This window comes from Lytechinus variegatus, chromosome 4, assembly GCF_018143015.1.
Source record: "Lytechinus variegatus isolate NC3 chromosome 4, Lvar_3.0, whole genome shotgun sequence".
In the NCBI taxonomy this organism is placed as follows: domain Eukaryota; kingdom Metazoa; phylum Echinodermata; class Echinoidea; order Temnopleuroida; family Toxopneustidae; genus Lytechinus; species Lytechinus variegatus.
This window is the reverse complement of record NC_054743.1, coordinates 56,483,640-56,510,573: the sequence shown is the minus strand read 5'-3', so window position 1 is coordinate 56,510,573 and position 26,934 is coordinate 56,483,640. Positions and strand designations below refer to the sequence as shown.

General features: G+C 35.1%; 1 protein-coding gene across 1 annotated transcript in view; it reads left to right on the top strand.

Annotated features, from left to right (window-relative positions):
- Window positions 1-5,370: 5,370 nt before the first annotated feature.
- LOC121413085 overlaps window positions 5,371-26,934 on the top strand; it is a 35,220-nt gene continuing 13,656 nt past the window's right edge. The window contains exons 1-2 of the mRNA XM_041605849.1: window positions 5,371-5,451; window positions 7,464-7,640. Of these exons, the coding sequence (XP_041461783.1) occupies window positions 5,371-5,451; window positions 7,464-7,640 (258 nt within the window). The remainder of the gene's footprint in view (window positions 5,452-7,463; window positions 7,641-26,934) is intronic.

The window sequence follows — 26,934 nt, the reverse complement described above, 5'->3', positions numbered from 1 at the left end:
TCAGCATTGATCTTGTCTGATTTTTCTCTATTGATTCAAATCAACATTTTTCTGAAGAGGACTTGACCTTTAATGGTTGCAGGGTCTTTGTTTTGTTGTTGTTGTTGTGTTTTTAATGACTTTTATAACTGGGTCTGACAGAAAGAATACGCTACAGTTCCATGTTATTCAGCATAAAAAGGATCGTGGGTCTTTGTTTTTTGTATAATTATTATAATTTTTGAAATAAATGGGTCTGAAAAAAAGACTTCGGACTTATATTATAATTTTTTAATTAACCGGGTCTGGAAAAAAAGATTTCGCATTTTTGTGCTATATAAACACATTACTATAAAGTTTCAGCTTTTAGTTACCGGATCTGGAGCAAAGACTATGCTTGATTTTCAATTTACCATTAGCGTCTGGAGAAAAGACTAAGCTCGATTCTCATTTTTATTCCACTGGAATATCATTTATGTATCTCATTTCGGACTAAAATTGTAATTTTTTAAATAACCGGGTCTGGAAAAAAGACTTTGGATTTATATCATGATTTTTTTAAACACCCGGGTGTGGAAAAAAGATTTTTGATTCATGTCATCATTTTTGAAACAACAGGGTCTGAAAAAAGACTTTGGACTTGCATTATTATTGTTTAAACAACCGGGTATGGAATAAAGACTTTGGACTTATATTATCATTTTTGAAACAATCGGGTCTGGAATAAAGACTTTTGATTTATATTATAATTTTTGAAACAACAGGGTCTGGAAAAAGACTTTGGATTTATAGTATAAATTTTGAAACAACCGGGTCTGGAGAAAAGACTTTGGACTTATATTATCATTTTTGAAACAATCGGGTCTGGAATAAAGACTTTTGGATCATATGATTATTTTTTAAACAACCTGGTCTGGAATAAAGACTTTGGACTTATATTATTATTTTCTAAACAACCGGGTCTGGAATAAAGACTTTTGATTTATAATATAATTTTTGAAACAACAGGGTCTGGAAAAAGACTTTGGATTTATATAATAATTTTTGAAACAACCGGGTCTGGAAAAAGACTTTGGGCTCATATTATTATTTTTGAAACAACCGGGTCTGGAATAAAGACTTTGGGCTCATATTATTATTTTCGAAACAACCGGGTCTGGAATTAAGACTTTGGATTTATATTATAATTTTTGAAACAACCGGGTCTGGAATAAAGACTTTGGGCTCATATTATTTTTGAAACAACCTGGTCTGGAATAAAGACTTTGGATTTATATTATAATTTGTTAATTGACCGGGTCAGGAAAAGAGACTTTGCACTTTTGTGCTAAATGAACGCATTACTATACAATTTTAGTTCAGACCGGATATGCCAAAAATCCTTTCAAATTTATTACATTTGTGGGTAAAGTCATTATTCCATTTGTGGGCGATCAAAAATTATTACATTTGTGGGTAAAGTGCATTATTACATTTGTGGGTGAAATTATTACATTTGTGGGTAAAGTGTTATTACATTTGTGGGTAAAGTGTTATTACATTTGTTCGCGTTATTACATTTGTGGGCGATTATTACATTTGTGGGTGTAACAGCCCCCCCAAAAAAAAATAAAAAAAAAGGAAAATTTGTTCCGCCGCCACTGGTTGAAACACGCATCTTCTTCATGGCTAAGTGCAAAAAGTTCTTAAAATGTCCCCTTTAGATTAGGTCAGAACTTATTTATTTAAAATTTCTGTTCGCGCTTCTTGCTCGCAGTTGAAAATCACAAACATATTGCCCATTTTATTAAAAAATATATATAGCTCGCGCTTGCATTATTTAAAAAGGGTTTCTATGTTATTTTACTCTGAAACAGAGGGTCGTGGGTTCGAATCCCAACCATGGCGTAATTTCCTTCAGCAAGAAATTGATCCACAATGTGCTGCACTCAACCCAGGTGAGGTAAATGGGTACCTGGTAGGAATTTATTCCTTCAAACGCAGCGCGCGTAACAGCTGCACTGCTTAAGCCAGGGTAATTATGCTGCATTTACTGTAGAGCGCTTAGAGACTTCTGACAAAGTAAGTGTTAGGCGCTATATAAGCAAGTATAATTATTATTATTACTTTATTTTACATATAAGCAACTTTAAGCTGCCGATCGAGGAAAATATGGCTGAAAAAAATTGCCCCCCCCCATATGAAGAATGTTGGATCCGCAGGGAGGGAGGCAGGGGGCACTTGCACCCCCCAAAAATGAAATGAAATGAATATTTTCCCAAATGGGAAAGTTCCTTTTTCAAGAATAATATGCCGTTTTTCATGTTTTTTTTCAAAATGAAATACTCTTTTTAAAGTATACAAGTAAAGTTTTCAGGCTGGAATATTGCAAATTTTCAGCTTGCGCTTCGCACTCTCGTTCGATTGGTGAAATATGCATCCTAAAGAGGTCACTAAATACTTTCTTTCACAGGTTTCTTTTCTGGTCAGTTTGTTAAAGCTCACGTTTTGCGCTCGTGTTAATTCTTTAGTTAGATGCACATATTTTCAAGGACAGCAGAAATCTGCTCGGATTTTTAAAAACTTATTTTCATTTTTTATTGAAATACCCTAAAGTTTTAGCATGTGATTCACGCTCACAACACCTCGCAATAATGCCATTTTAAGAATAATTGACCCTCAAAAACGTTTTACAAAGCTGCTCGCTCATTATACTCTTTCCCTAAAAGTAAAGCCTACAAATGTAAATATACATTTTGCCATAATAAGAAGTCACTTCAAATTTTTTTTGTCTACTTAATCACTATCAAACACACAATGACTTCAAGCAGATGATAATCTTCAGGTGAAAATATCACCAAAGTGCCCATTTTGACGCATGAGTTTTATTTTTTGGCTTTACCTCCAACGAAAATTCGTTCGGCCGCCCTTGCCTTCCCATCCTCATAACAATTGAACGGCAACAATGTCCCCCGCCCCCTTGCCTCTGCCTCTGCTTTCCCGGTCTTCATTTTTCGGATTAACAAACCTTAGTTTGTTTTCGGATTAACGAACCTTATTTCGTTTTCGGATTAACGAACCTTCGGAACAACGAACCTTATTTCGTTTTCGAATTAACGAGCCTTCGGAACAACGAACCTTATTTCGTTTCGGATTAACGAACCTTATTTCGTTTTCGGATTAACGAACCTCCGGAACAACGAACCTTATTTCGTTTTCGGATTAACGAACCTTCGGAACAACAAACCTTATTTCGTTTTCGAATTAACGAACCTTCGGAACAACGAACCTTATTTCGTTTTCGGATTATCGAACCTTCGGAACAACGAACCTTATTTCGTTTTCGGATTGTCGAACCTTCGGAATCGGAATAACGAACCGTCGGAATAACGCCACAAATGTTCGGATTAACGAACCCTTTTTGTTTTCGGATTAACGAACATCAAGGTATAGGCAACTTACGTGTTTTGGAATTACGAACCTTCGGAATAAAGAACCTTCGAAATTACAAAGCTTTGGAATTACGAAGTTTAACTATCAACAATACAGGTTCGTTGCTAGGTTGTCAAAATTTGCGTTTTTACGTATTCCATTGCACGACTTAATCAGAACTGGGAAATAAACCAGAAAAGATTTTTTTTATTTACTACATGTCATGAATTGGATTTACAATACCGGTTAAAGAAAGTTGCAATCATCTCGAAGTTAATATGTCTAAGGATCCTTAAATAGTAAAGTTAAGTGACTGTGTCGTAATATTGAAAATATGAAGAATACTCGTTTTCTCTCAAGCATGCCTGGAAATAAAGTGTTCATTCGTCAATTTAAACGATCGAATATTGAAAACACTGACCAACCTAATAGTCGATTTGACATTTTCCGAACCTAGAAATGTTCTTTCCGATGAAGTTTTTTTCTTGATTCGTGTTCCTATGAGGTCCTAGAACAAATTCAGCTTGGTTGCCAAAAGTTGCCGTTTGGGCAATTTTGCTAATTTGCATAAATCCAAAATGGCCGCCAGATGCCATCTTGAAAACCTAACTTTTGAACCCCTGTCCACAAAATGATGGGTAATGACTCGTTTTAGGGGTTTAGAGATGTGTAGAACCGATTTCTGTAATCATTTTTGCAATATAAGGTCATCTTCAGGTCAAATCCAAGATGGCCGCCAAATGCCATCTTGAAAAATTGACTTTTGTTCCCCTTGCCCCAAAATGACGAGTAATACCTCTATTTAGGGGTTTTGTTGTGTGTAGAATCCATTTCTGCTTTCTATTTTGCAATATAATGTCATCTTCAGGTCAAATCCAAGATGGCCGCCATCTTGAAATATCAATTGTTGAACCCTTTGCCCCAAAATCATGAATAATAACTTTATTCATGAGTCATTCGGTATGTTGATTCAATTCATGCAGTTATTTTGCACAAAGGATAATCTTCAGATCAAATCCAAGATGGCCGCCGACCGCCATCTTGAAAAATTACTGTCCGAGGCTTATACGTGTTAGAACTAATTTAAATGGATTTCAGTAAGAATACTGAATCTTTTATCAATTCTCAAGTTCAAGGTCAAGGTGAAGTTACATCATAGATGTCAGATTTCAACATTTATCGCTCAACTTAGAATGAATCCTCTTTAGGTTTGGGGTATGATCCATTTCGAGAGTATTTTCATTTTTTTAAGGTCCATCCATACCCTTGTACTGAAGAGGCTTTTAGGGTCTTATTTGAATTTGAAAGTGTTTTATCAATATTTTTCTAAATCAATGTGTCCAATGACTGGTAGGCATCAGTTCGCCTTAAAAGACGATGGCGTAGCGCTAGACCTTACATTTTCGAGAGTGACTACAGAGCTCCACTCTAGAGTGACAGTCTCTAGAGCAATTTCTACAGATGAAGGAGGATGGCGCTGAGACACGTTTATATAGAGATGCTGTCCTAGCCTTCCTACTATGCCTTTGGTCTGCCAATTTAGCATTCCGATCATTTTCTGACGTCTTGACCCCTGTACTTAGTAGCTCTCCATAGAATGGCGACTATCATCTACACCTTCATAAGTGTTAGTGTCTATGCCGGCAAGTTTTATGTCACGTTTGCAGGGGACTTTATAACGGAGGTGTGATCTACCGATGGGGTGAGACCAATCACACATCTCACCTTACCTTGGCGAATGCAAGAAGGGATTCGCCAACGTTCCATGCGGCAAACATGCCCCAACCACCTGAGGTGCCTTTGACTAAGGAGCGAGAATAAGCTTTTCAGCAGGTACGCTGAAGGGCCACTGTATCTTTCACTTTGTCCTGCCATTTAACGTGCATGATACATCCGAGGCAGCTGACATGGAAGGTGTTTAGCCACTTTTCTTGGTCGGCGTACGTTTTCCAGGACTTACTTCCGTGCAGGAGCTTGGCCATGACTGTGACAGATTTTACAATCATGATGCTTATATGCTGGTCCTGTGAAAGTGGGCAAGAGAGATATAGTCGGTCCAAGGTAGGTGAGGAGTCCACAACAACCAGACAAGTGTGTGCTGTTGATATACACATCTGGAGGACAGTCGGTGTCTTGAGTCTATCAGGATTTCTGACTGTCTCAAAGGCTGATGGATGATCCAAACCCCTTACATGCACAGGACAGGCAGCTGTTATGTATATTCCTCTTGGGAGGCAGGGGCGACATCGTTTCCGTAAAACATTTCACAAATGAGAACAATCCTGACCGTGGAACAGTCTTGGGGGAGCCTATCTTCTGCAGGAGGCTAAAGAATGCACTCCTGCTGACCAAGTCAATGGCTCTTGTCTGGAGGAAAAGTCTAATAATAATTATAAAGGAAGTTAATAAGTTAACTAATTTTTTTGAAAAAAAATAAGGAGAAATCACTTTTTAATTCAAATAATACTTTAAAGTCATTTCACTGGAAAAGTATGGTTGCACAGAAATAAAAAAGGATCAAAACTCCCGAAATCATAGCCCAAACCTTGAATGGTTTCATTCTAAAGTAAGCGGTTGATGACGAAATCTATCAACCATCTGACCATCTTAGACATGACCTGACCTCGAACTAAAAATGGAGTGATTAAAAGAAATGAATCATCTCACTGAAATCCCCTTACATGAGCTCGAATATATAACAACAACCGTATTAGGGAGAGCAATTCTTCAAGGTTCAGTAGTCTCGGAAGAAGTTTTTTCTCTTAATATGGCGTTTAGTTGTCATGTTGGATTATTTTGACCTGGAGATGATCCTATATTGCAAAATTATTAACAGAAATGGAATCAACATACCAAATAACTCACGAAAAGAGGGATTATTCATGATTCTGGGACAAAAACTTGAGAATTAATAAAAGAAATGAGTATTCATACTGATATCCCTTTACATTAGTTCTAACACGTATAAGCCTCGGAAAGTAATTTTTCAAGATGGCGGTTGGCGGCCATCTTGGATTTGATCTGAAGATTATCCATTATGCAAAATTACAGCATGAATTGAATCAACATACCAAATGACTTACGAATAGAGTTATTATTCATGATTATGGGGCAAAGGGTTCAAATGTTGATATTTCAAGATGGCGTCATATGGCGGCCATCTTGGATTTGACCTGAAGATAACATTATATTGCAAAATAGAAAACAGAAAGAGATTCTGCACACCCCAAAACCCCTAAACAGAGGTATTACTCGTCATTCTGGGGCAAGGGGATCAAAAGTCATTTTTTCAAGATGGCATCTGGCGGCCATCTTGGATTTGACCTGAAGATGACCTTATATTGCAAAAATGATTACAGAAATCGGTTCTACACATCTCTAAACCCCTAAAACGAGTTATTACTCATCATTTTGTGGACAGGGGTTCAAAAGTTAGGTTTTTAAGATGTCATCTGGCGGCCATTTTGGATTTATGCAAATTAGCAAAATTGCCCAAACGGCAACTTTTGGCAACCAAGCTGAATTTGTTCTAGGACCCCATAGGAACACGAATCAGGAAAAAAGCTTCATCGGAAAGAACATTTCTAGGTTGGTGTATTGAGCCTATGAGACTGTCAAATCGACTATAAATAGTTTACATATTCAATAAAATCGATAATACAGACAAATCAATGAAATTTCGTAACAAATTTTGAAAATAAATTAAACAAAACTACAATGTGTTGCAATACTTTTATCTATGATAAAATGGAAATGATTCTGATCTTCCAGTTTGTTGGTAAACTCAGCCATGAAATGATAATTATCAAGCTCATTCGTTGACATAAAATGACAAAGCAAACCTTTGAAGTATATTACTATAATTGTTATCATTATTATTATTTAGCGTTTCTGGCCACTTTCATTTTGGTGTATATTTCATTCACATTGGTTTGGTATACAGTATATTTATGAATGACAAAAAACAAATTAGATAGATTGGGCGATAAATGATATTAAACTATCAGATGAAACTGATGTTTGGTTGTCTCAATATGAATTGATCTTTTTCTCAAAAATATTGTACATAATAGGAAGAACTGGTAATTGAAAAGCCATGTCGACGGACTGCTTCAGAGGACCTGGCTGAATTCATGTGCTCCTCAAACACCCTGAGTTCTTTGACGATCCGTATACTTGGACGCCGAGGGAATGCACATATGCATGATGTGTTCTACTCGGTGCTTGCTCGGAACGCCACTGATACAAAGGTTCGTTTAACGATGATTTTTTTTCCATATAACAAATTGTGTAATATAATGTCAATTAAAGTCATTTTTGTTAGTAACCAGTCAGTCGGCAAGGCCCTGTATTAATGAGCAAATGGGCAAGATTTATCCAAGTCCTCTCGTGGCTGAATTCATGTCCCTGCAAAATCTCGTGAATTGTGAGACTTTTTTCTCAAAGAATTTAACCACTTTCTTCTGGAGTAAAATTGATTATTTTTGTACCATCGGGAAGAGTAAATGTTTCTCTTTCATATTGGTTATTTCTTTTGAATAAAATATTTTTATAAATAAGTGATTTTTTTACAAGAAAAGATGCATCAAACAGAATTTTCCTCCTCTGTTTTCACTTGCAAATTGTGCAACATTTTGTGTTTTAGGTACCAACATTATTTATATCATCAGAAAGCTCAAACTCTATACTTTCTTACAATGTCACTCTTGATATGTGGCATCTTTTAGATGGGTCAGCAGCCAGTTTTTTCCATCAAGATGCAAGACGAGATTTTTAAAATTTCTGAGTAACATAAAATCCAGAGTTCTGATTGGCTGAATAATGTTTTCACAACCACAGGCGCGGGTCATTTGAAGAGATTACCACATGGTGATATGACCTTGCAGAGGCCCAGTGTGGGGAACATTGGAATTTGCGTGGGTGTGTGGTCTCTGTGACTAATCAGAGTGCAGTATTCTTGTTTTTGAGCTGCTAAATGTACTTGGCCTAAGAAAAGCTGGCTGCTGACCCATCTAAGATACATCTTCTTATACAAATTATATCATATTAAAGCGTAGATCTTCAGCTTTATTATGATCACAAAATCATTTGTGCTCAAACAGAAATCAAGTGTGAAAACAACAACATTTGTTGCATGAAAACATTTTGTTTCATGTTTTATATCAAAAGTTTTCCCTATATTACAACATTTTTTAAAAATTCCAAACACATGACCTGACAGAATGATTCTTCTTCTTTACAAAGATACCAAAAACATGAAACTTGGTTCATATTTAGAGCAGCAATGGCAGAATAAAAAGAGGTGTTTTGGTTCGCACCAAGCTCATTAATAATGCAAAAACCCTATAGTCATGAATATCACTTGGATAAAAGAAGCTACTTTTTCAGGGCTTGCCGACTGACTGTAACATTTTGGTAATATATAATTATATATCATGACCAGGAATGGTGGCAATCACCACTGCGTCTATCTGTATGAAATTAGAGGAGAACATTACTGATGAATGTTAATTGCTATTTACTATCAAAAGTATTACTATCCTTTTGCTCAGGCTACTTAAGATATTTCAGTGATTTTTCGTTATTCCGCATTCACCCCCCTTGCTCTCTCCCTTCTCCCTCCCTTTCCTTCTATTCACATGATATGATTAATTTCGCTTTTCTTGTCTCTGTCCCTTCCTGGCTCTATTCTCGGTATTTTCTTTTAATCTCGTGCAGTTCTTAATTTGTGTGCTTAATTGTACTTGTTGTGTTTTGTCCGCCGTTGTATGATTTGTTAAATGTCCCGCTCTTGCCCCATGCTGTCATTCTTTTATTTATTTTATAGTTTTCTTTATATATATTGTCCTTGTACCGTTCTGTTGTTTTGTTTGTGTAACGTTTTGTTCAATGTTGGCCCTTTTCTCGTGTAGAAGTAAAATAATGTTGATATCCACTCTCATTTTCCTGATATCAGAGAGAATATAAAAAATAAACATTATCCATACAATTAAAAGTCATTAATATTTGACAGAATATAAATCAAATGTGATGATTTGTTATACATATTCATTTCTGTATTAATGTATCACTCATTCATTGAAGGGAGCTTTCAACAACAAGGTTTGCCTTCCAGTAGGTTTCATTTGATACCATTCTCTGTTGAAATATCAAATGAAATAAATTATTGATCAACCAATTAATTCATTGATATAAAAAACTGCCGTTGCCTGAAATTGGCCATAAAGCTATATAAAAACAGTATGACTGTAACATATAAAAATAATCACACTTTTATGCCATTTCACTTTACCATTTAAAACGCTTGTTTAAAATCTTGGTCGACGGTCGTAGATTTGAAATGAAATATATATTATTTTCCCTTTTTCAAAATTCCATTTGTTCATTTATCATTTTTCTCCAATATTATCGCTTAAATTGTTTATTCATTGGTTTATTCTTGATTTGCTTATTCATTATAAATTGATGGGAAGGGGAGGGGGTGCCCCCAAACAATTTTGTAATGGTTTTTATTTTCGGTCTTGGACTTTTCTCCTTGCATTACTTACTTCGTTAATATAATTTCTTACATAGTAAAATGAATAAATGAACTTTCGTACTTATACATCAAACAAATACAACACTGACTACAGTGCGTATAAAAACAAGTTTGCCCTGAGAAATAGTTGTCTGAAATGGCGTATAATACCCTGAATCTTCTTCCGCATTTAACATGTTTAATGATCGGTACAAATCTCTTTAAAGGAAACCAAAACCCAAGAATGAAAGTAATCTTATTGGAAAGAGTAAAATGAGAGGAACAATTAAAAAAAAATCATCAAGATAGGTTTTAAAATAAGCAAGTTATGGGAGTTTGAAATCTCTTGTTGTACGTTCTATGGGCATCCTCAAATTGGCAAACGTGCTTCAAAATGGCTGATTTTGTGGACAACTCTCTATTTGTTTTGTACACAAATTTTCAGATTTTCCTCATTATCTTTCAAATTGCATCTTGCCGCCTTCTCAGTACAACATATGTCATGGGAAAATATAATCCACACCATTTATGTTAAGGTCAGGAGGAGATAATATGAATATGTAAAATAAAGGGCAAAATCTGAAAATATGTGTACAAAACAAATGGAGAGTTGTCCACAAAATCAGCCATTTTGAAGCACGTTTGCTAATTTGAGGGTCCACATAGTAAGTACAAGACTTTTTAATCGTCCATAAATTGTTCCTCTCATTTTACTCTTTCCAATAAGATTGCTTCTCTTCTTGGGTTTTGGTTTCCTTTAAGCAAATGACGATATAACTGTCAAAAAGTTTTCCGCCTGCTTACTTTTGAAAGGTTCGTAAAAATGGTTTGCACATAACTTTGAAATGATTATATGAATACGAGTAGACGATAATCATGAAGAACACATGGTGTTTAGCTAGGTAAATTGAAGATATATTTTTAGTTTTAATGTGTTTCCTTACCCAGAACGCTTCATAGACATGATAGAGCGCAATAGACCAGTTCGTAGTTACTTCATGGGCAATTTAGGTCAAATGACCTTTCATTTCTTTCATAATGATAGGCAGATTTCAAAGCAAGATATTACGTAAGCTTGCCTTACACAGCAGGATGAAGAAATTGAATAGACCAGGTGACTAGAATAGCACACCAATGAACTCTTAATGAAGGTATTTGTTTCATTCCTACTTTGAATACATATCTTAGCATGTTGCACAATGTACTTGACAAACTGTGAAATACCAGTCGTTCGTGGAAGCATTGTTGTTCTTTGTGGATGTAAATGAAAACGACAATTCAAAAGAATATATGAATAATCGAGACATCAAATTTGGTGCTTATCTCATTATATTTTAAAGCACCATGTCACTTTAGTACAAATGACCTTCTTCTTCTGATCATGCGTAGAATCTTTTGATCATGCGCAGAAAGGAACTAAGAAATGGCTTATTGCGCACCAAGCCCCACATTCCAAGGCCATCATGATGATCTGCTTTACACACAGCTGTGATGCACATGGAATGACTTAGGCTTGATTTATACGTTAATTATTGTCAAGCTTGGGGAAAGTGTAAAGAAATTTTACCCCCCCCCTTTTTTTAGAAAAAAAAGCTTGGGAAGAAATGCTGGGGTGTCTGAGATGAAATTTTGAGTTATGTCCTCACATCTGACTGGAACAAAAAAAGGGTAAAGGTTGTGCTTACTTAGGATTAAAATTGGGTGGCATAAGCCGTTACAAAATGTTTATGTTTTATTTCAATTGGCTAAATTTCCAAACACAGAGGAGTTTGTCTTCGCCTCATTTCATTGACAGCGTGCATTTCTGCGCAAACCGGTTTCTGCGAGCTTTAAAAAATGGACAGTGCTTACTGAGGTGTAACATTCTGTCAAAATGTTTACTTTTATTTAATAGATGAGACCCAAACTCAACAAGTATGTGCCAAAAAATATCCCCAAGTTGTATAGTTCTCAATTCCCAGGACTTTTTCAAAGTGTAAACATTTCATTGCTACGCACTGTAGAGGGCGTCAAATACCTGAGACTATCTCTAATTTATATCCAGGCTTACAAACTGTGTATACAACAATTATAAGAAGAATCAATCAGTTTGATTTCGATGCAAGAGCTTAATGGATCAGAAATATAAAAGAATGAAGCAAATATTCTCAACACTTTTCACATTGTAAAAAAACAATTTGCTGGAGTCATGATAGAAAAGCCTTAAACAAATTAAACCCAAAACTTCAACATATTTATTGTTTTTCTACGACTTTAAATGAAATCAAAATAATCAAACGCATTAAATTGACCAATGTTCGGTATGATTTCCGAATGTTTTAAATGGTAATTTTAGTTTCGAAAGTTCTGTATTCATATTAACTTTAAACGCACTACTTGTGCACAATCAACTGTTAAAGATATCAGTGAGAAAAAAAAGGTTTTTTGTATATAAATACATTTGATTTCTTCCCATATATTTACGGTAAAGAATCAAGTTGCACACTTCTTTGATCAGGAAAAACAAACAAATCTTTAAGATTTTGAAATCCAGAATGTATCCGTAGAAAAAAAAATAATGTAGAAAATAAAAATCAGTAATAAGCCTTCGCCCATGCAGCACATTTTTCGATAAAACATGTCACATTTTGTCCCTGGATTATTCCGTCCCTGAATACCATTCCTATTATTTGGTAGAAATCTTCAGGTAATGGTTACTTAAATTATTTATTGAAACGGACCAAAATTGTAGAAACCTTTGTTTCCTTTTCAATTGTTGAAAAGTGTATATGTATGTTCCCCTTCGATATTGTTTTATCAAACGAGGGCAATTCAAATAATGACAAATGTGTCCCTCTAGTAATATGCATAATGCTTTAATACTGCATTGAAATAATAAACTATGAATATGGAAGTGCCATTCGAAGTGTTTCATCAAATCTATATAGTATGTCTCTTTTTTCTTTAAAAAGCAATTTGAGCATGTTTGTACCTTCGAATGAAATTCAAAATTGAAATAAGTATGACTAATAAACAGAATGACCGATTAGGGTAACCTGTTAATCTGATTTCTCATTATCGTCGTACTTTGCGCTGAATGCAATATAACAGATAAAGCAAACTTAGACAAAGAACACAATTTGATTATATAACCAGGCCGGGAATAACGAAGCTTGCTTTATTTTTGATGAAACAGTTTGAGGCATGTCTTCAATGAATATGCAATAAACATGATAAGCATGCTCATGATGTCATATCCCTACTTATCATTTTTTATTGGTTGAAATTACATTTATTCAAATATTGTCAACGGTACCAGAAATGGACGATTTTTGTGTACAGCACTGCAGTAATCATGGTAATTGAAGGATAAATATCATTGCAATTGATTTTGTTACAAGGGAGACATGATAAAACATCCACGTGCTTTTGTTTGCTTTCATTTTTAATCTTCGCCACTACCTTCTCAATCTTTCTGGCCCAATCCTCTTTCTGTATTGTCCATATCTTCTTTTAATTAGCCTTTCCCTTTACTCACCTTTTCTCTGTCTGTCTCCCTTTGCCGTCTCTATATCCTTTCCCATCTGTTCTTTTGTTATACTTTCCGTTTGTGTACAATGTGCCTCTTTGTATTGATTATAATGAGCATACTTATCATGTTTGCGTGCTGAAAAGTAATAATGTTGAATACAAAGATGATTTTTTTCCAACAATTTATTTCCTTGTATTTTGATAAGAAGTAGTAGTAGTAGTAAAATGGTATTTATTGGCAATAACAACATATCGCAGCCAAAAGGCTGAATTACATGAAGTTTACAATTGTAATGTTAAACATTTGATTACACAGCATTTTCACAATTCAATTACATAATAATTAGTATCACAGCTCCTCGTCATAATATTAAAGGTTACCAAAAAATTTCTGTAGAATCTGATTTTTTGTGCTATTTCCCCTATTTTGAGGGTGCTGAACATGAATCTGCTTGTTGCCAAATTTATAAATGCTGTCTTTGACCGTTGCCATGGCAACGGATTAATTTCTCAAAAATAGCATGTGTACCCCTGTAAATGGTAGATAAACATGATAAAAATTAGCAAATAGATTGAAATCAAGGTTCCAATTAAATACAAATGAAATTAAGAAATATTTAAGATCATCAAAATAGTTCCAACTGGCCCGTTGCCATGGTAACGGCTCATTTTTCTTCCAGAAAAGTAAAAAATTTGATTTATAGTTGTAGAATCTGTTGTTGTTTTTTTTTTGTTTCATTTTCCATGCGTTTACGGTGTTAAACATAGGAGTGATTTTTGCTAAATGTATAAATACACTCTCATTACATTGCCATGGCAACCAAATAAAACCTTATTTGGTAAAAAAGGAATAACATGGTAAAAAAGATAATGGCGAGAAATACAATAAAAGCGACCTAATCTACATGCGTTGGGTTTTTTCCCAATCATTTAGAACAAAAACTACAGTAAGTATTCTGCAGGAGTTTATTGGAATGATAGGAATTGATGTTGCCTTGACAATGTTTGAATTTAAAGATAAATAGGAATATTGCAAATTGGCCGTTGCCATGGTAACAGCTTATTTTTCTCAGAAAAGTATCCATTTGATAGAAAATATTACAGAATCTGAATTTTCTTTCATTTCCTCTAATTACAAGATGCTATATCTATATATGCTTGTTGCTAAATGTATAAATACCATCTTAAGCCATTGCCATGGCAACCGAATAATATGGGGAGATAATAATGGAAAATACCATAAAAATCACAATCTACTTGCGTAAATTTTGAACCATTCGTTTAATATTGAACAAAACATACGGTAAGTGGTCTGCATGAGTTCATTTGAAAGAAAATAATTACTGTTGCCTTGGTAAGACTTGCATTTAATATAAATATGAATGCAACCCCCCCCCCATTGCCATGGTAACAGCTGATTTTTCTCAAAAAAATACAAAGTTGATAAAAACTTCTGATTTTCGTTTCATTTCCCCTAATGTTAGGGTGCTCAACATCCATATGCTTGTTAATGTAAAAATACTCCCTCGGGCCATTTTCAATTTATAATAAAGTCCAATCGACATAATCATTATCATTAATCATAAAGTTCAAGTTTCAGGTCATATGATCAAGGTCTTAGGTCTTTTACGATCGCCAAGATTTGGCCATGTTGTATTATCATCATTGAATCTCATCAAGTTTCTGATAAGGCAAAACTTTGAGAGTGCATATAGGTATTCAACTATCACTGATCATTGTGCAGGAGTTTCAGGTTTAAGTTCTGGTCAATGAACTTTGACTGTACTGTGGTATCAACATCAAAAACTTTACTTAGGTTTATTAATTTTCAAGTTAATTATATATCATGTCACAAGGTGAAGGTTAAGGGTCTTTTGAGGTAAAAAAAACTTCTCAGGATTCTATTATTAAATGAATGGGTTTTTCATGAAAGTCCCACATTGAGTCTACATTAGCACATGGAAGAATTTTACCTTGTATCCTCAAAAGGTCAGTTGTATCTAATAGAAAGCCAGGATTATGTCAATTTGCCAAATAAACTTTACAGTTATAATTATTATCTTTAACAGCTTTCTATTAAAGGTCAAGTCCAACCCCGATAAATGTTGATTTGAATAAATAAAGAAAAATCATACTAGCATAATGCTGAAAATTTCATGTAAAAGAAGAAAGTTGTGGCCTTTTAAATTTTGCTTATTTTTCACATAACAGTGATATGCACAACTCAGTAATACGCAAATGAGACAGTCGATGATGTCCCTCACTATTTCTTTTGTTTTTATTGTTTTATTTATACAATATTTCATTTTATACAGATTTGACAATAAGGGCCAACTTGACTGAACCATATAGTATTAAACAATGCTAATTACATGTGTTCATGGAGGAATAAAACTTTGTATTAGACATGAGAATGAGGAGAAAATAGGAAAAATTCATATTTCACATAATAAAATGCAAAAGACATAGTGAGTGGATGACATCATCAGTCTTCTCATTTGCATACCGACCAGAAAATGCAAGTATCTGTTTTTTGTGAAATTAAGCGAAAATATAAAATATAACTTTCATGTTTTACATCCGATTTTGATGAAATTTTCAGTGTTGTGTTTGTTGGATTTTTCTCTTTTTATTAAACTTAATTTTGTGTTGGGGTGGACTTGTCCTTTAAAATAAATACATTTTAACATTTATAGCAAGTTCTTCATGTAAACATGCTCAAAGCACTTTCCAATATAGCTTAACATTGTGGGGGCGTCGTGGTCTAGTGGTTAAGCCTCTTTCTTTCAATCTGAGGGACATGGGTTCGATTCCCAGCCGGGGTGTGTTTTCCTTTTAAAGCAAGAAAATTATCCATATTGTACTGCAACCCAGGTGAGGTAAATGGATACTTGAAGGAAGTTGTGAGCACCGGATGCGGTAGACTAGCTTAGCCAGGGTAATATAGTAGCACTATACAAATCCTAGGCTATATTATTTCATTTATTATTATAAAAATGAATAATTCTACTCTTCAAGTACTTACAATATATTAAGTGGGTGTTATACATAAAATTCAAAAAATAATTGTACAGAAGGACATGAACTGATTTTGAATACTGGGACCAGTGAAACTTGTGCACTGTTTACCCAAGTTGGGGATAGAAAAGGGTATGGAAAAAACCCAGCATGAAATGTATTGTGGTGTCAAGTTATTAATCGACAAGTAAACAAAGCAATTTTTCTATGATACTGTTTTTGACCAGTAGCAAGTGAAGCTCTTTGAACAAAGGAAACATGATCATACTTTCTGGCTGTTGTAATGATACCGACTGCTCGATTCTGAATGTGCTGTTTTGACTAGGCGCCTGAACCCCAGTGATTGAACAGCATGATGGCAAGCATCATACGTCAATATCTTTTGGGTTTTACAAAGCAAATTTACTTGCTTACTCGTTAATGACGAATTAAGTTCAACACCTAGAATTCTAACAGATTCAGCAGGTTCAGAATTACCAATTAACAAATGATCATGGGCAGGTAAATAGTGTCTATGTCTAGGACTTTTTGTTCATTCAAGAGTAGGCTTAACTTTATTTCTTATCATTGATACATTAATTTCCTGAATACAATAGCATTGTGAAAACTAGTTGGAGATTTGGGAACTAAAGAAATCAAATTCAACATTATTCTGCCTCAAAGTGTCCCCAAGTGGTAATAAATACAGAGAAAAAACTATAGGTCCCAGTACAAAACCCTGAGGAACGCCATATTCAAACCCATCACCCATTTTTAATTACTACCGACCGCCATTCGTTTTAAAGGCAAGGTCAGTGTGTCAAATGTAAATGGGCCCTGTTGTACAAAGAGTTACGATTGATCCGATCAATCGTAACTCTGGAAATTCATCAGTGTCATAATTTTTTCTATGAAAAATTTGCACAATGTCCTTTGTAAACAAAGGAAATCACACAAAATCGTTAAGAAATTAATGACTTTACAGATATACATTCATATCTAGAAATCTTTTTGAACAAACATGCATTTCATATGCTGATTTTGCTGGTTTTTCATAGTTGCGATTGATCGGATCAATGGCAACTCTTTGTACAACAGGGCCCCAATTTTGATTTCTTGTCTCTAAAACCCCCAAATAAATATTTTGAACAACTCTCTATCAAAATGGAATCATTTGTGACCCTTAAATTGGCAGCCACCTTGGAGTTAGAAGTCGGGGGTAATTCAATTCAGCAAATAGTTGTCGCATGTCAAGTTCTTAAAAACTTTACCCCTAAATCATTATTTCTGTCAGATTTCTAGGCCAAATTGCCCAAAATATTCTCAAAATTGTCTCTAGCTGAATTCTCCCAAATTTCACAAACCCTTAGAAAAATTGGCATACTGGCTATTTTTTCGTTATGAAATTTATTAGAGCACAAATGGTCAAAAAATCTTTACACTACACATTCCTCACTTGAACCTGGGAAGTGATTCGCTAGGTCCATTGGAGAGATTGAGCGTTGACCACAGACTGTAGGTAGTTGGACAATAGGGTGACTTTGATTATGAGCAGAGCCATCAAGGGATTCAGTCAAGTGAGGGAAGCTACATCTTCATTTGAGTCGTTTTTGGGCAGGTTCATACTTAAAAGAGTGGATGAAGATGGTTATCTTCTTGCTTGTTTTTTCCACCTATGCTGATACCCCTCTTCTGATGTGTGGATGGGGAATACCACACTCTAGCTAGAGATCATCTGCTCTTGTATTTGTCGCAGCCAGTAATTGCTCTGCAAGCAGCATTCAGGGCTGTAACAAACGTGGCAGCATGTGATGACCTAAAAACGGTTGAGGACTGCATACTCAGCAGTCAAGTAGCAAAGAGCAGGAGCTGTCGCACGGATGGTTTTGCACTTGTTCCCATTTTGTGTTCGAAAGCTTCTTCAGGATGCTGTTCCTTGCTCCAACTTTAGCCTTTGTCTTGGCAACATGTTCTTTGTAGGTAAGGGAACTGTCTAGGGTGATGTCAAGGTAGATTGGCTTACTGGTGTGTTCCAACCATTTTCTATACCATCTGACCCTTAGTTACTGGTCTGCATCTCTGTTTTTTAGGTGGAAAGCACTGACTCAGTGGGTTTTCTATGGATTTGCCCAGAGATGATTTGCAGCGTAGTAAGGAGTCAGGCCTACCAGAGCATCGCTGAGTGCTTTTTCATCTCTTCAAAGGACTGTTTGTGTGAAGTAATGCAAATGTCATCAGCGGACAGGTAGCTCTCATTATTTGGATTGGTTGGTCATTTGTGTAGATGATAAAGAGTAGGACGATGATGCTTCCTTGTGGGAGACCTTTTGTGTGTCAGCCATCTGTTACTGGAACCACTGAGATTCACAAAACCGTTGATTTGAGAGCATGTTCTGAATTGTCTGTCAGGCCATGGATAGGTCCATGGTCATCTCAAAGACTTTCCTTGTGAGTATTCAATGATTGTGTCATAAGCTTCAATGAGGTCAACAAAGGCTGCTCTTTTTATCAACCCTTCCTCGAAGCAATCTTCAATGTACTGTGTCAGATTCAGCAGTTAACTAGAACAAGACTTTCCAGGCCTAAATCCTGCTTGTTCTGGAATAACCCTAAAAAGACTGGGGGGCTGATTCAGCCCCCCTCGACATTTTTCGCGATAAATCCGCCGCACGAAATTATTTGACCGCGTTGTTTGCTGGCTTTTTCATTTCAAGTCTCGCGCAACTTTTGAGACCAAAATTACGCAACATTTCGTAAGTGCATGCAGACCCAAAATTGCTCAAAAACATGAATTTGTGAACAAATCCAATGCAAATAGTGTTCTTAGCCAAAATTCAAAAATGTATCATTATTTTTCCTTTTACTGCTTAAAATCAATTAATTTTATCTTGTTTATGGTCAAAATAAAGTCCCTGACAATTTCCATTGAAAAAACAATAAAAAACAAAAAGTCGAAGAACAAAGAAATACATAAGAAATTTAGAAAACAATAGAATACATAAGTAAATAAATGTGATTTTGAATTTTTTTTAAAATCAATTTGATCAGATGCCTATCTAGAGTATGTGAAACAAAAATTAGCATTTCAGGGGCATCATTTATTTAATTAGAGCAAACTTATGATTTTACGCATAAATTAGCATGATTAATGAGACATGAGATTTTTTGCAGAATTTGATGTTATAGTTTTGTAGATAATGCCATGGGTAACGCGTGTGCCAATTTTCGTCGCGATCGCGCGATCGATGGCCGAGATCATAAGGGGGGCTGAATCAGCCCCCCCCCCCCCAGTCTTCTTAGGTGTTGAAATAGCCCAGTCTATTTAGGGATAAGGAGCTCATCCACCAAGGGAGCAATGTGGTGGAGGAGCCTTTCAAAGATCTTGTATGACAAAGCAGAGATATTGGCCTGTAGCTCTTAGGGCTGGCTGGTGTTTTGCCTGGCTTGAGTAAGGCAACTACCCTTGATTTCCTCCATAAGTTTGGCATTGTGCTTTCACTCAAGACAGTAGTTTAGCATGCCAAGCCGCCGTTGGAGTGCAACAGGTCCAAGATGTCCCATCTGTTCACAGATCGAGGACATCGTCCAATCCAGCTGCCTTGCTGATCTTCATTGCTTTGATAGCATTGCACAAGTTGTTCATGCTGAAAGTTCTTTTGAATTCAGATGACTCTTGGCAGGCTATTCCCAAACTTTGAGGATGGAACTTCGCGGATTACCTTGGCTGTCCACTAGAAGCTGGCTGGCCACTTGGCCGGCGGTAAGTTGGGACCTACATGTAGATTGGGACTTTGTAGAGTCATTCCCAAGGATCCGAATCTGGTGTTTCTGCTGGCCCTGAGTATAGCTTGTATGGCATCCCTGTGGAATATTCTTCCTTGATGATTTCTTCAGCAGCTCTAAAAATGTGTCGTAATGAGTAGGGAGTGCAGGGAGGTTCTGAAGATATGTATCCAGATCTATGGAAAACTGCTCACAGTTTACTTTCTTCAGGTTGAAAAGTCTGCAGGAGGGAACTTTGCGAGGAGTGATGTTTACCACGACATCAGGCAATTTGCAACATTGATATTTATCTTGATTAACCACTTTCAAAGCAACAGCAGCAACAAGCATATCAATGTCTAGCAACCTACATGTATACTATGGCGGAAATGAAAGAATAATCGGACATATCTTTATTAAAATTTGTTATTTTCTGGTGTAAATGGAGCCGTTACCATGACAATAGGCCATTTGCATCATTGATATTTATTAATAAAATCAAGCGTTGCTAAGGAAATATCCATTTTATCATTCTAATTAATTAATGCAGAATACTTACCGGAATTTTGCTTTAAAAATTAAATTAATGGGTCAAGCCTTTCGCATGTAGATTAGTTCGTTTTTACTGTACATCCACCATTACCTTTTTTCAACAGGTTATTTTTTACCAAATAAGTTGGTATTTGGTTGCCATGGCAATGGTCTGAGATGGTACTTACATAATTACCAACAAGCATATTAATTTTTAGCAACCTAAACTTAGTGGAAATTAAAGGATAACAAGTGGAATGCCTCTGGCCGTCTCACCTGCATCACGCGGTTCAATATAGCAGCAGTGCTGACTTTGAATACCACTCTAACTCGCACAAGATGTTCAGTGATACATGGTTACTCTTATGTCCACTTTTTATGAACTAGACCAATAAACTTACAGAGATATGATGGTTATTCACCAAAAAACCCCAACATGGCCAAAGTTCATTGACCTTACATGACCTTTGACCATGATCATGTGACGTGAAACTCAAACAGGATATTCAGTGATACTTGATTACTCTTATGTACAAGTTTCATGAATCAGATCCATAAACTTTCAAAGTTATGATGGTAATTCAACAGATACACCCAATTCGGCCAAAGTTCATTGACCTTTGACCTTGGTCATGTGACCTGAAATGTGCACAGGATGTTCAGTGATACTTGATTACTCTAATGTCCAAGTTTAATGAACTAGCCCAATAAACTTCCAAAGTTATGATGGTAATTCAACAGATACCCCCGATTCGGCCAAAGTTCATTGACCCTAATGACCTTTGACCTTAATCATGAGACCTGAAACTTGCACAAAATTTTCAGTGATGCTTGATTACTATTATGTCCAAGTTTCATGAATCAGATCCATAAATTTTCAAAGTTATGATGGGAATTCAACAGATATCTCCAATTCGGCCAAAGTTCATTGACCCTAAATGACCTTTGACCTTGGTCATGTGACGTGAAACTCATGCAGGATGTTCAGTGATACTTGATTAACCTTATGTCCAAGTTTCATGAACTAGGTCCATATATTTTCTAAGTTATGATGACATTTCAAAAACTTAACCACAGGTTAAGATTTCGATGTTGATTCCTCCAACATGGTCTAAGTTCATTGACCCTAAATGACCTTTGACCTTGGTCATGTGACATGAAACTCTAATAGGATGTTCAGTAATACTTGATTAACCTTATGGCCAAGTTTCATGAACTAGGTCCATATACTTTCTAAGTTATGATGTCATTTCAAAAACTTAACCTCAGGTTAAGATTTGATGTTGACGCCGCCGCCGCCGTCGCCGCCGCCGCCGCCGTCGGAAAAGCGGCGCCTATAGTCTCACTTTGCTTCGCAGGTGAGACAAAAAGTGACTGTACATGATTTTATCAAAATTTGTACTTTTCTGAGAAAAATAAGATGTTACCATGGCAACGGGGCATTTGCAACATTGATATATTTTTAAATTCAAGCATTGTCAAGGCAACATCAATTCCTATCATTCAAATAATAACATGCATAACACTTGTGTAGTTTTTTGTTCTAAATGAGTGGGAAAACCCCAACACATGTAGATTAAGTAGCTTTTATTGTCTTTCCTGCCATTATCTTTTTTTCCATGTTAGTATCTTTTTTTACCAAATTAGGTATTATTTGGTTACCATGGCAACGGAATAAAAGTGTATTTATACATTTAGCAAAATCACTCCCTATGTTTAACACCCTAATCGCAGGGAAAATGAAACAAAAAACAGATTATACAACTTTTAAATATTTTTTTTACTTTTCTGGAGGAAAAATGAGCCGTTACCATGGCAACAGGCTAATTGGAACTATTTTGATGATCTTAAATATTTCTGAATTTTATTTGTATTTAATCGGAACCTTGAATTCAATCTCTTGGCTAATTAATATCATGTTTATCTACCAATTACATGGGAATACATGTTATTTTTGAGAAATTAATCGGTTGCCATGGCAACGGTCGAAGACGGCATTTATAAATTTGGCAACAAGCAGATTCGTATTCAGCACCCTAAAAATAGGAGAAATAGCACAAAAAATCAGATTCTACAGAAAATTTTTGGAATTCTTACTACTTGCCGCCTACTAAATATGAAATAACTACATCTTAAGACTAAATACAACTTTTAACAGACTCGGGGTTGAAAGGATGGCATAAAGAAAGAGAGAAAGAAACATATAAAGGAAGGAGAGGATGAAATATGGGATAAGAGAAAGTCAGTGTCCCGATGCCATGGTTGCTTTTTCCCCGAACATTTCTTTGCTAGCATAGAGATGTACAGTTGCCAGCGAGTACGAAATCGCCGTTGATTTTGTAATGTTTGCGCGACAGCGTTTACATTTATTTACAACTTAATAATAATAAAAAAATCAGTTTACTTACAAACACACCAGATTACTTTCATTTCTCACTTTTCTGATGCATGTTTGTACTGTTAAATTTAACACAACTGAACTCTGTCGATTATTGAGGGCGCTTCTGAGGGCGCTTCTCGTCACGGACTGACTTTATTACATTTCCTGCTGAAAATATTCATCTTTTTATCGTCTTTCGTCAACTTCGATACCAGATTTTAATATGTGAACTTTAGATTTAACAACCATCTCTCAGGAGTACATCTATATTTCTATTCTGCTTTGGATTTAGTCATTATATTCATGATCTGCCTCGTTTCTTGCCACGTAGCCAGTACTGCATTTCTTCTCTACGGTCCCACACCTTCACTCTGTTGATGCAGTTGTGACTTGTGAGTAGATCTACTATATCGTACTGTACGCAAACTCTCGAATTCTCGAACAACGTTGTCCTTTGATCTTGTCTTCTATCTTTACTGTTCAATCCATTTTCTCTTATCAACAACTATTATACTAATCTTCAATGGCTGACGCAACTAGAGGAAAAGAGAAAGTATCTGCAATAATAAAGGACATTGTAAATGACCCTAGATTCCTAGGTGTCATTGAATCTCAATTGGCTAAACATATGTCTGAGATGAGGGAGACCCTTGAAAAGCAGGAAGGAAGCATCTTGGAACTGGAATCTACATTGAAGAGTAAGGATAAGGAAATTCAACATCTTCGATCCCAAGTAGAGAAACAAAACAACAACATTGAGCGTCTGCAACATCGTCTCAACCACCAGGAGCAATATGAAAGGAGAAACTGTTTACGTTTCTTTGGAATCCAGGAAATCGCAGGGGAAAATACGGACGACTTAGTCATTCAAGTAGCATCGCACATTGGAGTTGATTTATCTAAAGCTGATCTTGAAAGAAGTCATCGGGTGGGTAAACCGAGAAACAACAAGCCCCGTGCAATAATTGTGAAATTCATCTCGTATCGGAAGCGTGCAGAAGTTATGCGTGTACGTCGTAAACTTGCCGGCTCAGGGAAATCAATCATGGAGGACCTCACTGCACCAAATGCAGAACTTCTCAACTATGCCCTAAGTAGCAACACTGTCAAAGCAGCTTGGTCGCTTGATGGTAGACTCTTCGCCATAGGGAAAGCTCCAGGATGCCAGAAGATACTCATAAAGTCCAAAACAGACGTTGATAAAATATAGTTTGAATGAAATGAAGTACTCCTACTACTACTACTGTCTCACAAACTTTTAGCCGTTTTTAACCTTTTGTACATTTTTTAATCTCCTTGATGTTCTGTGTTGATTGTAACTGTGCAGCACTCATAAATTGTCCTTTTTGTAAAGACTCAACTTTCAGTGATGTAGAATTATGCAATTGTACGTTTTCAAGATGTGTACATTCTGTATTCCCTTTTAGTAGTATTGATGATAACGAATTTAAACTATTCTTCAATGATACTAAAGCCTTATTAAACCATCAACATATCAATGATTTGAATAACTTAAAAAATAGCTTTTCCAATGATTTTGATGTGCAATATGACCTTGATTTTAACTGTAAATACTACCTCGAAAGTGAATTTGAAGACTTTCGTAGGGATAAGTGCTCTGATAGCTATTTTAGTATGTTACACTTTAACTCACGCAGTCTCTCCAAAAACTTTCAGGCTATTTCTGACTTTATAAGTACATTACCTTTGAGATTCACTATTTATGGTTTCTCTGAGACTTGGATCAATAATAGCACTCCCATTTTGTTTAATATCACAGGTTATAATTTTATTAATAAAGACCGTAAACATGGAAGAGGTGGTGGTGTGGCCTTGATGGTTGATGATAAGTTAGATATTACTATCAGAGACGATATACTTGCCAATGAAGATGATTATGAATCCCTTTTTATTGAAGTTAATTTGAAAAAGAGAAAAAATATATTGGTCGGTATTATTTATAGAAAACCACAATCTAGTATTACCCATTTTAACGACATATTTCAGAACTGCTTAGAAAAAATTGATAGTGAAAATAAACCTTGTTATATCATGGGAGATTTTAATATCGATCTTATCAAATCAACCAGTGTGGGTTCAAACCATTTTCTTAATGTCTTATATGCCAATAATTTTCTTCCTTTAATTGACAAACCTTCTAGAATTTCAAACATCTCATATACTCTTATAGACAATATATTTACCAATAACCTAAATTGCGATATATCATCTGGCTTATTTTATAATGACATTTCAGACCATTTACCAGTTTTTCAGATTACCAAAGAATATAGCCTCAATACTAAAAATGATGGTTGTGTGAAACGACTCATTAATAAAAATACTATAAACGAATTTCAAGAAAAGCTATTAAATATTGATTGGAATGTATTATTTGATTATGACAATGCCAACAAAGCATATGATATTTTCTTAAACAAATTTCTTTTATTGTATAATGCAACTTTTAAAAATGTAAAGTCAAGACCTAAAAACAGAGCTAAAAAACCATGGATTGATTCATCACTACTTAAAATGATTAGAAAAAAACATACACTTTATAAAGATTATTGTAAAAATAGATCTGCAAATAATAAAAAGAAACATGTTATACTCAGGAACAAATTAAATCAATTACTAAAAGAAGCTAGGAGGAAATTTTATGTTAACAAATTTGATGAATGCAACGGAAATATAAAAAAAAACATGGAATGCTATTAGAGAGTTACTTGGTCAAAAGAAAAAGAAGTTACCAGATTATATAATAATTGGTAATGATTCAATCCATGGTGATGAGAATATTGCCAATTGTTTTAATGATTTTTTTTGTGAAAATTGGTTTACTTTCAAATAATTCTACAAACTTTGGTGGTTTAAATATTTTTACAAAGTTTCTTCCGGAACCATGTGATAAATCATTATTTCTTCACCCTGTTTCAGATATCGAAATATTTGATGTTGTAAAGAACTTAAATTCAACTTCCTCTTGTGGAATCGATGGTATTAGTCCTATTGTCATAAAGAAAATTATATACTTGATATTAAAACCATTGTGTTATATTTTTAATTTGTCTTTGTCTTCAGGCATTGTTCCTTCTAATTTAAAGATTGCTCGAGTTACGCCCATATATAAAAAAGATGATGTACATAATGTCTCCAATTATCGTCCAATATCTGTTTTGCCATTTTTCTCTAAAATTCTTGAAAAAATAGTTTACTCCAGACTGTATGATTTCCTATGTAAAAATAATATCTTGAACCAGTCTCAATTTGGATTTTTGAAGAATTCCTCCACTGACTTTGCCGTTATAAAATTACATGATTACATTATTGATGCCTTAGATAAAAAATTAACTACTATTGGTATATTCCTTGATCTTAGTAAAGCTTTCGACTGTATAGATTTTCAAATATTATTGTATAAATTGCAATGTTATGGTGTAAGAGGTACCTCTTTACTTTGGTTCAAACATTATTTGTATGATAGATCCCAATATGTATCGTATAATGAAACCCTGTCTGACTCTCGTTCAATTTCATGTGGCGTTCCTCGAGGGTCCATTCTGGGCCCACTGTTATTTCTAATTTTTATCAATGATTTACCATATTGCACAGACAAACTCAAGTTTATTTTGTTTGCTGATGACACCAACATTTTAATCTCCAGTGATTCATTTTCTTCATTAAATACTTTACTTAATACTGAACTGAAGAAAGTCTCACTTTGGTTCTCTTCAAATAAACTTTTATTGAATACAGAAAAATCTAATTATGTATATTTTCATATCAACTCAAAAAATTCACCACAGCAATCTTTGGATAGTTTTCAAATCAAAATGAATGATAA